General features: G+C 46.0%; 1 protein-coding gene across 8 annotated transcripts in view; it reads right to left on the reverse strand.

Annotated features, from left to right (window-relative positions):
• DOCK7 (dedicator of cytokinesis 7) overlaps window positions 1-12,286 on the reverse strand; it is a 91,481-nt gene that overhangs the window by 14,815 nt on the left and 64,380 nt on the right. For 4 of the 8 annotated variants that reach the window (XM_062497797.1, XM_062497800.1, XM_062497792.1 and 1 more), the window contains 10 exons: window positions 11,964-12,103; window positions 8,355-8,524; window positions 7,375-7,529; window positions 6,547-6,729; window positions 5,991-6,126; window positions 4,902-4,998; window positions 2,503-2,599; window positions 1,610-1,744; window positions 846-998; window positions 222-380 (listed from right to left, as the gene is read on the reverse strand). In XM_062497797.1, the coding sequence (XP_062353781.1) occupies window positions 222-380; window positions 846-998; window positions 1,610-1,744; window positions 2,503-2,599; window positions 4,902-4,998; window positions 5,991-6,126; window positions 6,547-6,729; window positions 7,375-7,529; window positions 8,355-8,524; window positions 11,964-12,103 (1,425 nt within the window). Of the gene's footprint in view, window positions 1-221; window positions 381-845; window positions 999-1,609; window positions 1,745-2,502; window positions 2,600-4,436; window positions 4,455-4,901; window positions 5,026-5,990; window positions 6,127-6,546; window positions 6,730-7,374; window positions 7,530-8,354; window positions 8,525-11,963; window positions 12,104-12,286 lie in introns of all 8 variants that reach the window. The other 4 variants (XM_062497795.1, XM_062497799.1, XM_062497793.1 and 1 more) reach the window with 2 other exon arrangements.

Below are 12,286 nucleotides of genomic sequence, written 5' to 3' on the forward strand. Positions count from 1 at the left end.
GAATTGAGCTACACATTGTTATGTGAGGAACATGGGCACTCTGAATCTTTGTGTGTTCACATCTTCTCAGGACTAATCAAAGACCTGAGTTTTATGTGATTTGTTGATTAAAAAAACTAAAAACCAAACCCTTTTCAGAGAATGCATGCAGATTCCAGTTCTAGATGGAGGTTTAGGCACAGCCTGTTAATGAATTACTTGTCTTGTGGTTTGTCTTTTACCTGGTCAGGAAATGTTGTCTCCCTAAGTTCCAGATCTTCTTCAGCATATGTCAGAATAGTCTTGAGGGAACGTCGCAGAAATTCTTCATTGAAGTTCTGGGATGTCCCCACCAGGGATGAAAGGGACATGGTCACCTGCATCTTCACTCTGGCAAAGTTCTGCAACAGAGATGTTGTTATGGTATTTCAGCAGCCTGGAGACAGTGCAAAAACAGTGCTTTGGTCATGGCACCTTTCTCCTGACCTGACAGAGAAAAGGAAACTGAAGTTTTGCAAGAAAAGCTATCTCAGAGCAGTGATTAGAATAAACCTGGTGCTGCCAAACTTCTTAATCTGATGATTATTTAGTTCCAGATAAAGGTTCTCCTGCAAAAATATTGGTGTTGTCTGTTTCCACATGGTCTCCTCTGGCACATCCTGAACAGGATGATTCCCTCATGAAACACCTTTGATCCCAGCTGTGCTTGTTTAGGTCAAGCCTAAAAGGTAGAATCCCCTAATCTCTGCTCACAGTCCCTGGCCCCAGAGGCAGGGTGTCCCTCAGGTCTGTGGGGGACTGCACCCAAAGCCAGCAGCGCCCAACCCCGTTATCTGCAGTAACAAGTGAAGGGCAGCAGGACTCACGTTGCCAATCTCGAAGTTCTGCCTCATGAGGAGGTACAGGGAGGCACTGGCGTGGGACCTGATGGTGCCAATGCTGCTGCTGCAGTGCCTCAGGAGCCTCAGGCACAGGTCTGCACATTGCTCTGTCTCCTCCTCAAACAGCAGCTCAGGGAACTGGAAAACAGCAGGGGAGGAAATGGGTGCTTGGACAGGCAGGAAGGAGCACTTGGATAAACAGGCAGCAGTGAATGAGAGGGAGCCCAACCCCTGTTTTGAGGGGAATGATGCTCATTTGAATCACTTTAAGTAAGGCAAAACTGGCAGCACTGGAAGCTCATTTTGCTTTCCCCTCCAATTTACTCCTACATCTACACCCTCACACTGATTTACATCACTTCCAAAAACTCAGGCTTAAAACTTTGAGCTTCTCTGAACACACCTACAGAAATTGGGGAACAAATCAATTTAAAGTGAGATTTGTCCAGCTTAAACCCCACCTGTGCCTTGAGCTCCCCACTAAGCAGGTGCCTCTTCCCACTCAGTCCCAGCCAGCAGGAACCCCCATCCCATCCACGGTGTGTGAGCTGCACTTTTTGGTGCAGCCAGCCTCAAAATGCAGAAATGCAGGTACTGCCCATGAAAACCAGGGCAGGCTACGCTGCCTGAAAATTAATACTGCCCAAAATAAGAAATGCTTGGGGAAGTGACCCCATACAAAGGAAGAAAGAGTGCCTTCCTCCCTCAGTGCTGCTCAGGGTGGATTTCTGCCCCCACAGGGCATTCACCTTTGAGACCAAAGCTCTCTGTGTGGCAAAGCAGTGCTGGAGGTAAAGGGCACTTTGGTTGCAGGCCATGCTGTGCAGCAGCACTTTGAGCACCCCACCCAGGATGCTCTCCTTGGACTCCGTCACGGACACCGTCTGCAAAGGGAAACCAAAATTCCATGAGAAAAATGAACCTCCTGTGTGCCTGTGTGTGTGGGAGAGAGCAAAGAGCTCAGACCAAAAGTCCTTTGCATGGGGAAATTACCCACTTAGCTGGGCCTGCCAATCAGCCCCATTCTGAGCAGTCCCCAGGTGAAGAACCTGATCCATGGGTAAAGCAGGTGGAATGGGGATTCTTTGTCCCCAGTGAGGCTCTGACCTTTGGGGACATTGTTCTGCTGGAGGGAAAGCCCATAGCTGGGTTCTGGGTGGGTTATTCAGGCACAGAGTACAACTCTTGGGATTCCTGGGTCTCTCTGCAGATCAGAGGTGGATTTGGGAAGCATGGTCCTGCCTGCTCCCAGCCCATGCCCAGGTCCACTTGTACAGAAATCAAGGGGAAAAGTGAGTACAGGTCCAGGAGGCTTACCTGGAACCCAATGATTTGAGGCAGGTTTGGGAAGAACTGGAGGAACTGCTTGGGATAGGGCAAGATTTGGAGATTTTTACAGTTCATTCCTGAATAACTATTAAACTACAAGAAGGGGACAATCTTCAAATTCTCAATTTCGAGACTGAAGGAAGGTACTGCGATGTAAAACCAGATTGTTCCAGGCTGGGATTAGGAGAGGCATCACCTCTTTCCTGATGCAGCTGAACAGTTCTCTCAGCACTGAGGCAGTTTTGTTTAACAAAGTGCTGCTTGGCCAGGTGACTGTAATGCCACTAGACCTCCACTGTTTTATCAACCTCACCTGCACAACTATCTCTAGAGTATCCAAAATTATCAGGTTGGCTTCTGTTGCAAGATTCCCATCGATGAGTGCCTCATGTTCTATCTCTGCCCTTGACCTGATCAGAGAAAGTAAAGCAGTAAAATTACCTTCTGATTAAGGAACAGACCTACATATTTTCCAGTCAAAAATGTTCTCTCACTAGCAGGAAACTCCCAGTTACAGTTTGTATATTTATCACTGGACAACACTACGAGGATATTTCAATGCACCCCTGAGAGGACAGGAAGGAAAACTCAGTTTTTCACAAGTACAGACTTACAGAGGCTTCACGTTCATCATGCTTGGAGAGCTCACACTGCTCTCTGACACTTCACTACTCTCCCAGGAACACAACAACAGTTTAGAAGCCCAGTCCAACTCCAAACTGGCTCAGCAGCATCGTTAGGCATGCGACAGCACAACCAGGAACAGGACATGTGGCTTTATGCTGCAGGCTGTGGACACATGGTGGTGCTACACGAGCTGGGAACCTGCACTGGGAGCAGCACAGTGCAGCCTGCCAGGCTGCAATCTTATCTCTCCAGGCTACACTGCATTTAATCCCTGAAGCACAACTTCCCCTCTGAGGAGAAGGACAAAGTTTTGTTGCTCCATGCCAGGTACTCGCTTTCCTGGAAAGCCTTGCAAAGTCCAGACACCCACTCACACCTGTGGCTCCAGGAATTCAGCACAACCAGCCCCTTCCAGTGGCACCAGCTGCACTGGGCAGAGATCCAGTGGTGTACTGCAAGAGCCCAACCCTGGCCTGCCCTGTCACAGATGCCATCTCTGACAGACTCATGCCACGGCAAATCCCAGCAGGAGGGTGACCAATATCCCACAAAAATACAGAGAGAGTGAGAAATAATTTGGCTCTTGGAGCTGTATTGCAGTAGCCCTTCCTTGCCACACTCCACATCATCTGGGGGCTGGCTCACATCCCCAACATCTCCAGGACAGGAAGTTTTGGGACCTGGCCGCACATAAAATAAGATCATCTGCATAAAATGAAAGCAGCTGCAAGCTGTGCACAGCTCTTGGAGTGAAAATTCTTGTTTATGGGGTTTCAAAGGTTTATAGGGTTTACCTACACACACAGGACGCAGCAGACCCAGTCACAGCAAGCAGGGGTTAGAAAGCAGCTCTAGAGAGTTTTATCTAAGCAGCTCATTTTGTGAGGTAAGACACCATCCTTTGACCACCAAGGAATTCCACAGCTGTTAAATGTGTACTTGAGCTCCTTCTGGGAAGGACAGGGCTTAGACCCAATGCTGGCAGTGAACTGATGAGGCTTTCAGGCCCAAATTTTAACCTGGTGTGACTCTGGAATTTAAATCTGCATCACTTCAACAGCAGGTTGAAATACCCATGTCATTTGGCTTTACCAATGACTCAAAAGGACTGGAGCCTTGGACAAAAAGCCACTACCTGTCATAAGGAGAAATTACATTTTTGTGTGGGACAAAAGAACTAAAGGCTGTGAAGAATTGCTTTCTACTCCAGGAAGAGTCAATGTCTGCCAGAGTAAAATTTGGCTTGATCTCCATCTGGGCTCTGAGGACCCCATTCCTCAGTTTCTTCAGAGCTTCACTTGGGCTGAAATTGCTTCCCTAGGATAATGAACAATTCTTTTGCTGGGAGGATGGAGACTGCAGGTTGCAATTTGAGGAGACAGAAAACGTGCACAGCAAAGCTCAAATACAGCTCCTGAGCCCTCTGGATTAAACCACACCAGGAGAGGGGAATTTTCAAGGAAATGGGTGTAATAAGCCAAAAGAGCTCATTCCAGTCAGTTGCTTGCACACACACACACTGAGAAATTCTGCCAAGCATCACAAACAACGCTGTGATGATTGAGTCTGCAGATGTACAAAATGGCCATTTATAAGAACTGCACACCAATGCTACAGTACCTGGCTGGTTTGTGGCTTCTAAAAGCACAGCACATGTGGAAAAACAATCAAAGTGATGGATTAGGACAGGAAAGGAAAGCGAGCTTTGAGAACTCCAGAATGCTCTTATGGAATAAAGGAAATATGACATGAGATATAAATGCCATCTTGTGGAAATTCTTAATGGATCTTCCCTCTAAATTACAGCTTAGGGTAGGGTTTTAAGACAGTAATGGATTGTATAAATCTCTTTAAATCTGATTTGGAAGTCTAAGGAAGCAAGAGACAGTGGAAAGGCAAAGAATTGGGAGGGCAGTGTTAAAAGCTTTTTTTTTTTTTTTCCAATGACAGCCCTGTGCACCCGAGGGCTCAAACCTGCTGGCACAAGGGCTGAGTGGCTGCTGGCAGTGACCTTCTGTGGGGAGGGGGACCCTGCTCTCACAGGCCCTGGCACATGGGTAGAGCAGAAGGATAAGGCACAGTTACTTGTCAAGCTTCTCTGTGTTCTGCCGCCAGTGAGTCATATCCTTTCTCCACCTCAGATTCTCCTGACTTCCAAAAGCACTCCCAGAAGGGCTCCTCTCTGCAGGGGAACAGCAAAACAACAGCACTCAGTCAGCTGATGTTCATTCTGCAGCACCAGCAGCAGCTCCAGATCTGCTCACGAGTGGCAGGTGGCAACAAAGATGATTTTCTAGAGCCTGAGGCTCTGTGGCACTCACCCAGGATGTTTACATGGCCCTAATTCTGTCACTGCTTAGTGGCATGAGACACAGAGAGGCAGCTGAGACACTCACTGGTGAGAGGAGTCCCTTCCTTGGACTGCACAAGGAGCCTGAGTGTGCCAACCCTCAGCATTCCAACACTGCTATCCTCAACTGGCACTCAGGAACGCTCTCAGGGTGGTGCCAAGACCCCCTTTCCCACCTCACAATCTTTTATTCTCATTGCTGGGAGGGCAGGGGAATTTCAAGTAATAAAAGTTAAGAAAAAAATAAAGGTTCCCATCTCTGAAGTGATTCCTTAATTATGGGTCTAAACTATTTATCCACCTTAGCCCACAATGACAGGCTCATGTGGCAGAGCAGGAGACAAAAATTCTTGTCCTAGTCCCTGGGCCACTCTTTGAATTTTGGGTGGTCATAAAAATTACTGCATTTTACGAACAGTAAAAATCATCAGAAGGTGCCTGTTAGCCCAACACAGCTACTTCAAGTCTCCTTAAGTCAGCAGAAATGTCCAGGCATTTTCAGAGCTGTCAGAGCAAGATCAGGCAGTTTGTTTTCCTCTCTGATCCTTGAACGGGGCACTCTAGAAAATGCTACACTAGAAAAAACTAAGGCAAGAACACCCCATAAATGAGATGTTATCCCACTTAAAAAGGCAATCCAAATAATAAACAAATTGTCTGCCATTTAGGAAAAGTGTAGAGATTTTGCAGACCCAAGGAAGGATGCTGCAAACAACTTTCCTAGGGGCCTCTTTATCCCACACCACAGTGGGTGCAAATAATATTGGGCATGGGAGGAGCAGCTTTTGGAAAAAAGGGATGGCACAGAGGACTCCTTTACTTACCCAGCTGTCCTCTACTTCTTCGGACCATTTCCTGTCTTGCCCCTATGCTGCCCAAAATTGCTTCTTCAAGTTTGGCTCTCATGTCTTTTGACTTCTTAAATGTCAGACTGTTCATTCTTTCAAACACTTTCTTGCCCTGCAAGTTCCAAACAAAACCATGAGGGAAGATTTTTTTCAATTTGGGATACTTGCTAAGAGTTAACAACACAAAATATCTTTAAGACATGCAGTAAGAAAGGAATACAGCTTAATTTGGTAGGTAGATCAATCACTCAGATTCCAGCACTGCTACAGAAAACTCTCTTTTCGAAGTGACACTGCAGCAGTTCCCAGATGAGGGGCCAAGCAGCACAAACTGCTTGAGAAGTGAAACAAGGCACAGACACTCACATGGCTGGGAAGTAAACATGGGAAAAGCCTGGCCTTGGGATTGTGAGTACAGGAAATTCTTTGGAGGGAGCAGGAAATGCCTTTCTGCAGTCGTGTAAAGGATGGGAGTGTAAAGGTCCTCGGCAGGGCCCAGGAGGGACTCCAGGAGGTTCCAACTTGGCAGTACCTTGTACTCAAAGCAGGACACACAGAGATAGAGCAGGTCCAGCAGGCGGTTGAGCTGCAGCACTGACAGGTCAGTGAACCATTTCTGCAGGACACTCTCATCTGCATTCTTCAGCACCCAGAGCAGGCAGATGAGGAGGCTGCGGCTGGACTCTGTTGAGAAGGTGGAGTGCTGCCTGCCACTCTGAAACACAGGTCAGGACACTGCTTCACACCCACACATTCCAATCACCACAGAGTACGAGTTTCTTCCCTTGAGATAACTGTAATAACCTCAGCAGCTTAGGGGTTAACAGAGGGGCTCCATGTTATCTCATGCATCTATCAGTGTCTCACTGAGAGTGCACCTGAATTCCAGCAACATGGGGTCCTGGTCCTGCCTGAAGTAAAGGCAAGAGAAGGCATAAATGGAATAGTCTGCCTGCTAGCAGAATCAGGATTCCCTCTCTGTGCAGAGAACAGGGAAAATGGCCCCTCCTTGTCTTCAGCTAGGTGGGATTTACCTGGGGTAGAATTTATTCTTAGGACTTTAAGCTCCTAGTGACTACTGCACTTCACAGAGCTTTTATAAGATTGTTTCAGAACAAGAGAATCTTTATCAGGAAAGAGAATTCTCCCACTTTCTGACGTTTGTTGATTCGTATCCCTCCTTGGCATTTTCTTATGCCCCCTCTAATACAGACACAGCAACATACAAACATGCTTTGTCCCCCTTGCTGTCCCTCTGCATACTCAACTACAAACTGACGTGGGCCCACACAGAACCTGCCGAGTATCTGCTGGTTGACACAGACTGAGGGTCAGGAAACAGGGAGAGATGGATTTGTACCGAAGAAGGGAGTAGAAAACTGCTGGGCCTGGTGAGCTGGGGGACAGAAGTCCCTGCAATGGCCATGGCCACTGTCTGGCTGATCATGCTGCCACCCTCGCTCTCATAATCATCCACGGTGACACAGCTTGGCCTCCCCCGCTGGTTGTGACTCTCTGCAGAGAAATACAGGACTTTAGTCAGGCCCCAAATCCAAGGCTTCACCCCCCAGACCGCATCCACAGCGCTGGTCTCACTGAACTGGGAATGCAAACTGAAGATCACCCCACTCAAGGGGTCCTGCAAAGAACAGGACAACGATTTGAGGGCAGGAAAGCAAAGAAAGCAATTCCCAAATGCAACCTACACAACCTCAGTACCTAAACCCCTCCTAACAATGGACCTTTTGATTAATCCAAATCCTTTCTTGCAGCTTTATGGTGTCAGTAAACTCAAAGGATGTAGAGAAGAACTCTGAATTCCAAACTATCCTGATTAGACTCCCTGCCCTGGTTGAAATTACCTCTTCTGCTCTTTGGGACACTTTGCAAAGCACCCTGGAAAATGAACTGCTGATGAAGCACGTGACAGGAGGAAGAAGAGGAATTCTGGTTTTCCTTTGGAATTAGGAACTCTGCTTATCCTTTGGATTTAGGGATTCTGGTACAGTGTGAGGGGTGACTTTTTAAGCAGGTCAGAGACATAGGTGGAAGCCTGCTCTGCATTTACATCAGCCAGTGGGATGTAAACTAAAATGCACTGCTTTTTTTTATTATTTATTTCATGCTAACAAATGGGCAAATGAAACTTTTGAGTGTCAACAGGCATTGAAGGCACATTTTGCAAGTGAAAACAAACATGAAAGAATATCCAAATCGCAATTCAGAAACAACCTCATCCGACAGCACAGGCTATGTTCATACATAATTCAATTTCAGAACCCAAACACCCCAGCCTGGTGAGCAGATGAGCAGATAGCCAAGGCAGAGAATATCAAATACCTGTGAAGTCATAGAGCTGAGGCACAGTTTCCATGATCACGCCAATCAGAGGTAGATACAGCATTGCCACCCGGGCCTTTACCTGGGGGTCAGCGTACCGCGGGTCCGAGTCGTGGCTGGACAGCAGGTTGTGTACCATGTTGATGACCTTCTTATGCAATCCAAACAAACTGTTAAAAAGACAGTTGGGTCATGCACATTAGTTAATATCTTCAAAGGAAACTCTCTTTTGTAACTAAGGGGCTTCAAAAAGGAAAAAAAAAAAAAAAATCCCATTTTTTATTTTTAACTTCACGCGAACTGCGTTGCATGTGGGTTTTTTTGATCTCCCATGGATTTTACAGATGGCTGGTTTTTCACTGTGCCTTGTAAAATGGGCAAAAATATCTTGTGGAATGCACACCCAGTATAATGTGAACACTCGTATTTTCCTTTAAAAACCCCCAAAGTCCCAGCTACTGCTATGCTGAAGCATTGAATCTACTAAAAACTTTTAGAAAAACTTAGAGAATATGGAAAACAGGGAGAGAAACTTGAGAGGACAGTGGGTTTAGTAAAACCATTCATTGTTTTCTTTAACTGTTTCTATTTAACACCATTTATAGAGGGACAAACCCTCCTAAACCAGGACATTACTTTAATCAAATGATCAGGAAGTTTCTGCTTCAGCTCCCCACCCTACCCCATGCAACTACTGAACCAAAACAGACTACAGATCCATAATTTCGAATAAAAAGTGGCAAAGACATGAAGGGATAGAAGTAAAAATAGCCAAAATGGCTTCTGTCATTATTCAGATGCAAACACTGGCAGAGCCCTTTTATAGGGCACCATGTGTGACACTCCTTGAAAACACAAAAACTCCCCTGAATCTCTCAAGGACTCTGCTCCTTTCAATCCCCTCAGCCACCACGCAGAGGCAAAACTCTCCCAGAGCAAATAGCAGGTTCTCTCTGCAGCTATTTGCTTCTGTAGGCAAACCAGCCAAGAAGACACTTTACCCCATGCATGAAGCAGCCAAGGAAGCTCAGACATTAGGCAGTAGCAAAACATAAGCTGCAATGTTCAGACCTGAGGTATTAAAACAAGTGCTGAATTTCAGGCAGTATCCACTTTACCTGAAAAGTAGAGGTGAGTTCTGGTTAAAAAAAAACAGGCTTTGACTGGATTTTTGGGGGTTTGAAGCTGACTATAAGGCAGCAGTACGGCTTGGGAGGACATCAGCTATTGGAGCTGCAGGTCCTCCCTGTGGCTTTTAATCAATCCATAATGAGATGCTACAATTACTTGTTTGTGTAATTAGTGAGAGCCTTAACAACTAGGAAGGAAACGCTTATTTAAGTGACTGGTTCCTTCAGATTAAGGATAAAGGAAAGTCTTTGTATTATTTTGAAGGAGTGGCACTTAAATCACATTTTTAAAAATTCAAGGGAAACTATCCCACAGGCCATAAAACTGCAGATAGGGAAAACATCCAAGCAATGCTGCCTAATTCCAACCTAGGGATCCGTGGATTTCTTTGTCACTTTTCCAGGGCTGAGTGGGCACTGTGGTGGATCAATCCACGGAGGAGAGAAGGAAATGCAATCCCTGCTCTTCCTGCCTGATAAGGCAGCGAATCGATCTCGCTGCCCTTCCTCCATCCCCTCCCTTATCTCAGCCCTGGCCTGGATTTCTGTCAACACCCACCCACACTTCTGCACAACTGACTGTGGCACTGAACCCTGAGGACTGAATTCTGATTTTCTCACTTGTGGCCTGCACCCTCAGCCAAGATGGGCAGCGTGGACGCTGTGTGTGATGGCCAAAGCACCCCCGCAGTGTTTGCAGAGACAACTGTGCAGGGTCCAGCTGCTGGCACTGTGTCACGTCCAGCTGGATCCCTTCCCCTGCAAGCTTCGTTTGTCCTGTTTTCCAGGCTGCAGGTGCTCTGCAGGGCTGCTCTGCACCCTGTCACACCTGGCACGTACACAACACACACCTCCAGGCACCAGGGAACTGATCCTTTTCTGTCCAACTCAACCCAAAGAGTTCTTACAGAATGAGCTAAAACTAAACATATCTTGCTAATGGAACAAAAAGAGCAAGGACAGAACACATTTAAGGCTCTGGATCACCTATCAAAGCCTAAAGCAGGTCTCTAACACAATAAACAATTAGATGAACAGCCCTTTCCACTCCTGCTGCAGGATAATGAACTGGGAACAATTCTGAGCTTTCAGTTTCAGTGGTGGCCACAGTACTTTATGGAAGGCAAGTGTGAACTCTCTGCTGGTGATACTGCATGGCTGCTAAAAGTCTTCACAGCAAGGGAAGACAAGATCTGAACACACTTGTTTACTTTCTGTGACAGATCTACCAGGAGAAATGCAGAGGTTTTGAGCTTGAGAAGTCAACAAACCTGAAATTCCAGGTTTTTCTGGAGAACAGTAAAAAAATAAATGTTTTACAGGTATATACCTGCCCCAACTTCAGGAGCTTTGATCAAAATGCATCTCCAGAGTTGAACTGGTACTAGGGGGCTTTTTCTGGCTAGACAAGGTTTGAGAGAGGAGTTGTCTCCCCAGTGGACACCAGCAAGCTCGTCTGTGCAGAAATGACCATTCTGAGCCAGGCTGAAGGGCTTGGTAGGCAGGTAGAGAACAGAAAGTTTGTGAAGAACAAGGACAGACACACTCAGAGACAGGGCCTGACTTCTAAACAGTGAGCAGGATGCTCCTCTGGCACAAAAAGAATTTCTGCAGACAGCACGTATGGGTAAAGATTTGCTGCTCTTTCCATTTCAGGCCAAACAAATGGGACTGCAGTGTTATGTAAATATACAGGAAAATATTCCAGTTTATGGCATCACTTTCTTCTCCAAGAGGAAACAGAATGAATGTTTAACTCCAGAGACCTCTTGGCAAAGGGGCAGAATTAACCATGAATCATCAGCATTTGTCGACTCGGCTGATATTTCTGAGTCCACCTTGAGAAAAATGTCTGTGAGGGAACTCAGGACTGTGGAAGCAATCAATAATTTCCATTGCAACCCATTTTAAACAGGCAAGGCAGAAAACAGCCCTAAATAACACAAGGAACAGACTGGATGTCAGGACTACAGCAGAGAATTATTTGCTGCACAAGTCACTGGCAAGTCACTGACAAACTCTAGAATGCTTGACTCTATTTGTCTATTTGTGTAACCCACAGGGGCCTCCTCAATGCATAATTTACAGTTAAAACAAGCTGGGAGAACCACAGGCACATTTAAAACCACCAGCAAGAGAAGCTTCCTAAATGTTGGAAATTATTTTCTTGTTACATTTGAGAAAAGCTATTTTCCTTTCAGAGCTCTAGCAGTGCCCCTGTGGCATTTGGAGGCCCCAGAAAGAACCTCTTTCCCCTTCTTCTCAGCTGGAAAAATGTGACTGAAATCAGGTTTACACAGTCTGGGATAAGGAAGAAACACAAGGGGCAAGAAGAAAGAAGATTCTTAAATCACCATTTTCTTATCATAGCTTAAAAAATTATATATAAATTCTGACCATGCCAGGATTTTCTTTGCATCCACCATTTGCTTGAAATTACAGAAAGCTCTTTGAAAAACAAAACTTTGTAAAGATTTACCCTTCTGCATCAGGATCTAGAATGACAGCCAGCTCTGTGAGCACCAGCCCGGCCAGGTAATGCTGCTGGCGGAAAGGCACAGACAACTCAAACATATTTGCAATCTTCTGGTCTTGGACATTTGTGGAGAAACCAGAACTCTGAAAAAATCAAGTTTCAGAAGCTGCATCACGATCAGAGTCAAAGCTTAGGAAATACATAAGAAGCAGTTTTCAGAATTAAAGACAACCTCACGCCTTTTCCCTTTTCTGTTTGGATTAAGGCATTAATCCACACTTCATTCCAGCTCAGTAACCCTTCCATTAATTCTGTTTGTTGTTACT

This window comes from Cinclus cinclus, chromosome 8 (genome assembly GCF_963662255.1).
Source record: "Cinclus cinclus chromosome 8, bCinCin1.1, whole genome shotgun sequence".
In the NCBI taxonomy this organism is placed as follows: Eukaryota; Metazoa; Chordata; class Aves; order Passeriformes; family Cinclidae; genus Cinclus; species Cinclus cinclus.